The sequence below is a fragment of the Hippopotamus amphibius genome, chromosome 3 (genome assembly GCF_030028045.1).
Source record: "Hippopotamus amphibius kiboko isolate mHipAmp2 chromosome 3, mHipAmp2.hap2, whole genome shotgun sequence".
NCBI lineage: Eukaryota > Metazoa > Chordata > Mammalia > Artiodactyla > Hippopotamidae > Hippopotamus > Hippopotamus amphibius.
The window spans coordinates 108,416,166-108,420,081 of record NC_080188.1 but is presented as its reverse complement, the minus strand read 5'-3'; the positions used below and the strand labels follow the sequence as shown (position 1 = coordinate 108,420,081).

At 35.2% G+C, this 3,916-nt stretch overlaps 1 protein-coding gene across 1 annotated transcript; it reads right to left on the bottom strand.

The window, feature by feature from the left end:
• Window positions 1–1,901: 1,901 nt before the first annotated feature.
• LOC130850071 (olfactory receptor 4A15-like) lies at window positions 1,902–2,843 on the bottom strand. Its single transcript, XM_057729399.1, has one exon. It carries the CDS (start codon window positions 2,835–2,837, stop codon window positions 1,902–1,904), a length of 936 nt encoding a protein of 311 aa, XP_057585382.1. The 5' UTR covers window positions 2,838–2,843.
• Between the last annotated feature and the right edge of the window lie 1,073 nt (window positions 2,844–3,916).

Here is a 3,916-nt window from a genome sequence, read left to right as displayed (position 1 = left end):
CAAAAATAGAATTATCTGCATCTGAGGAACCTAAGTCCCATTAGAATCAATTCAGTCACGTTCTTTCTTTCTTCCATTTCAATGTTGATGATGCATTCAGAAGTGGAGAATTAACTTGTAAAGACAGTATTTTCAATAACAAGGTGATGAGAAATTTATACTTTGGGCTATCAGGTGAATCCAAAGCATTTTAATAATAGAAGCTACTTTTTCCATGGTGTGCAAGAGGAGAAGAAACATGCAACATTTTCTATTTTATAGAAAAAGTGAACTTTTGATGTTAATTCAGCTTATTACAAGGATGCTCAAATCCTTCAGCACCTCTGACAATTGGTCCCAGGCACTTTGCTGGAGAACATCCAGGCACAGGGAGCTGCCCAGTATCCAAAACACTTCAGTAATTTAGAAATTGTAATGTCAGCTCATGGATACACAATTGGACAACATAGAGAGTTAAGAGATAGAATAAGAGACATATAGAATTTTTACATGTGAAAGTAGTGCTATTGGAGTGTAGTGGGAAACAGAATGGCTGTTCAATGAATGTACTGGGAAAATTTAGTTATCCTTATCATAAAAATGGAAAGTGTATTTCCATCTCACACCATACCTGAAAATGTATATCCTATGTGAGTTAAAGATGTAGATGTGAAAATAAAAACTTTAAAGAATATTATCTTTGTAAATTCAGGGCAGGGAAGGATGCTATGCATCATGGCATCAGTGGTGAGTCCTTGATCCCAGCCACGTTCACTCCAGTGTCCAGGTGTCAGCTCCTTCAATTCTGATAGTTTTGAAGTATTTAATTCACCCTACTAGATTCTTTCTGATTAAAACATCTAAAGTACTTTTTATTTCCTTCACTGAAGAATAAATGAAATTTTATTCAATGTATGTCAAATATGTGGAGGCATTAATATTCCTAAGTACATCAAATGAATCCAATAATAAATTGAGAAAAGAATGAAGGCATATTTTAGGACTTAGTATCTATGCTGTGGGCTGAATTCAAACAAAAAACAATGTATACTTTTAGAGCCTTAAAAATTATCTTTGTAATATAGTATTTGACTCCCAAAACTAATATAGAGCAATTGTGAACAGAAAGACACCTTTCATTTATCACTTCAGTCAAGAACATAGACTTTACAGAGTATCAGATCAGCATTCATTATGTAAAACAGAATAAGCTGTACCCAAAATGTTAAATAGTCATTGTATTTAAAAAAAAAAAAGAAAAACTGTACCAAGACAGTTTAATTCAATGTAGGCAGACTCTGGAGCTATATGTGACATGAATGACTTAAATATGTATTTCAACTATTGGGGGAGACGAGTTAATGCAGATGCATAGAATGAGGTTCAACAAAATTTTCAGTCCAAAACTTGATAAGATTATACAGAATCAGCCATATGCTACCATCATAGTACATGTTAACATAGTTCAGTTTTTGTTGATTTATTTGCAGCCACAATCATGTGCAATGAAATTTTAAATTTATTTTGACCAGGATATTTATTTTTATTGATTAACATTTCAACAATCTGAATTTGAATTAAAAAATTTTACTCTTTTGGATTAAAGGGAACAAGTTCTATTAGGTCTTATTTTTATGTCCCAGGAGGGAACTATACCCAACAAGAACTTAAAGCCAAAAATGGTTGTCCACTAAGGAATCTTAACACAGTATGATTACATATATAAGAGATTAAACCTATGCAATTCTCTTGGTGTTTAAGGATTATAAAATATTCCACTAGGATAAGGATTAATTTATATAGCTGTTTCAGGAATAAGTAGTTGAAATAACACAAAGGGATTTATTTTTTAAATGTAATCACTGATAATGAAAATATTCTTTGATTCTCTAAAAGAATGAGTATCACATCCTACATGATAGTTACAGCCCTCTCCCTACTAAGGTCACATTTTTACTCCAAAGTTTCCTCATGGTATTTTTCATTTCTGCATTTCTCAGGGTGTAGATTAGGGGGTTCAACATGGGAGTTATGAAAATTAAAACCACAGTCATGAATTTATCAATGGGTAGGGTAGAATTAGGCCTGGCATACAGGAAGATACAGGGAACAAAGAATAAAGTGACCACCGTCATATGGGATGCACAGGTGTAGAAGGCCTTGGGATTCCTTTCCAACCCATGAGTCTTCAGGGAGTGTAATATGACCCCATAAGACACTAAGAGAATGAAGAAGACAACAGTGCAAATTGCCCCTCCATTACCTATCATAGAAAGTCCAGTGAGGTTGGTATTGATGCAAGCAAGTTTCAATAAGAGGTACAAGTCACAGACAAAGTTGTCAATGACATTGAGGCCACAGAAAGGGAGCTGATAAATAAAGAGAAATTGAACCAGTGAGTGCAGAAAGCCTCCACTCCAGGCCACCAGCAGCATGAGAACACACACCCGCTGATTCATGATGACCAAATAATGAAGAGGTTTACAGATGGCTACATATCGGTCATAAGCCATCACCACCAGAAGAATGACTTCAGCACCAGCAAATAAGTGATCTATAAAGACTTGAGTCATACAAGACTGGAAAGAAATAGTCTTTTTCTCATGAAGCAAGTCAGTGATCATTTTGGGAGCAATGGCAGTAGGATAGACAGGATCTATAAATGATAAAGAAGCCAGAAATAAGTACATGGGGGAACCCAGTGACTTGCTGGCCACAGCAGTCACCATGATAAGCAGATTGCCAACTATGGTCACAATGTAGATGAGTAGGAATGGGATAAACAGAACTTTTTGCATCTCAGGGTTTTGTGTGAGCCCGAGGAGGACAAACTCAGTCACATTGTTCCCATTTTCCATGTGTTCTTCTGAAGCTGTTTATCAGGTCTCACAGGCAAACAAAAGGGCCAATAATGAATCTGAGAAGATCATAAGCTTTGTGTCAAAAATGTGATAACTTATGCAACACTATTTACTCCACAGGGCCTCACACAGAGTAAGTCTTGAGAAAATAAGAATTGGAACCTCCTTCCACAAGTACTTCATTCATTTTCTCAAATTCCTTGCTTCAGCTGTAGTGATGAGACTTCCGTATTCTAACTGGGGTGTATATATCAGTGGGAGTATGATGAGATGAAAGCTGCTTTCTCCAGAATGTTTCTCACAAAGACTGCATTTTTAAATTTTATATATTATGTCTTTTCTTATTTTTTTGAGAGTATTTGCCCTTCTGAGGTCTGCCATGAAAACAACTGCATCCCTAATAGCTTCTTACATTTACCTAAAGTAATCCCTAGGCATGGGGCCTAAAATTATAGGCTGATGTCTAGATAGCAGCCTTTCTAAGTTACTATGGGCTCCACAAACCAAGGAGTAAGTCACCCACTACAGTGAAAGAACCAGGCACATCATAAATGCTCCTTAAATGCTTATTAAATTCCATTTAATTAAAATTAATTTCAAAACTCATAAGGGAGTAACTAAGCAGAGATAAATGTATAAAATCCTTCCCATCCAAGAAAATTCAATGAAAGCAATGTTTTGTTGGAAAATGTGTACATACATATATACATATACACACACACACACTCAAACACACATACTAAATTGAAAATCATTACAGCCTAGTTTTTTGGAGGAGAACAATAGACAATACAAGTCTGTGTTAGTGGGCACTGCATAGACATTTTTCCTGATTTACAGAATTGTTTAAAATTGATTATTGCCAGCCATAGTTCAATTCAGAATGCCAAAATAAAAATTTTAGGCAGAAACTCGGTATAGTAGAAAGAATTTTATACCAAATATCTAGAAATACCATTTTATTTTGCTCAGGCATTTTTGGACAATCACACCCCAACTCAGATTCTTGTTGCAAAGGTGATAATCTTTCCAGATGTGAGTTCCTGAATTTTTGTCATTGAAGCCTTTATTCTAAA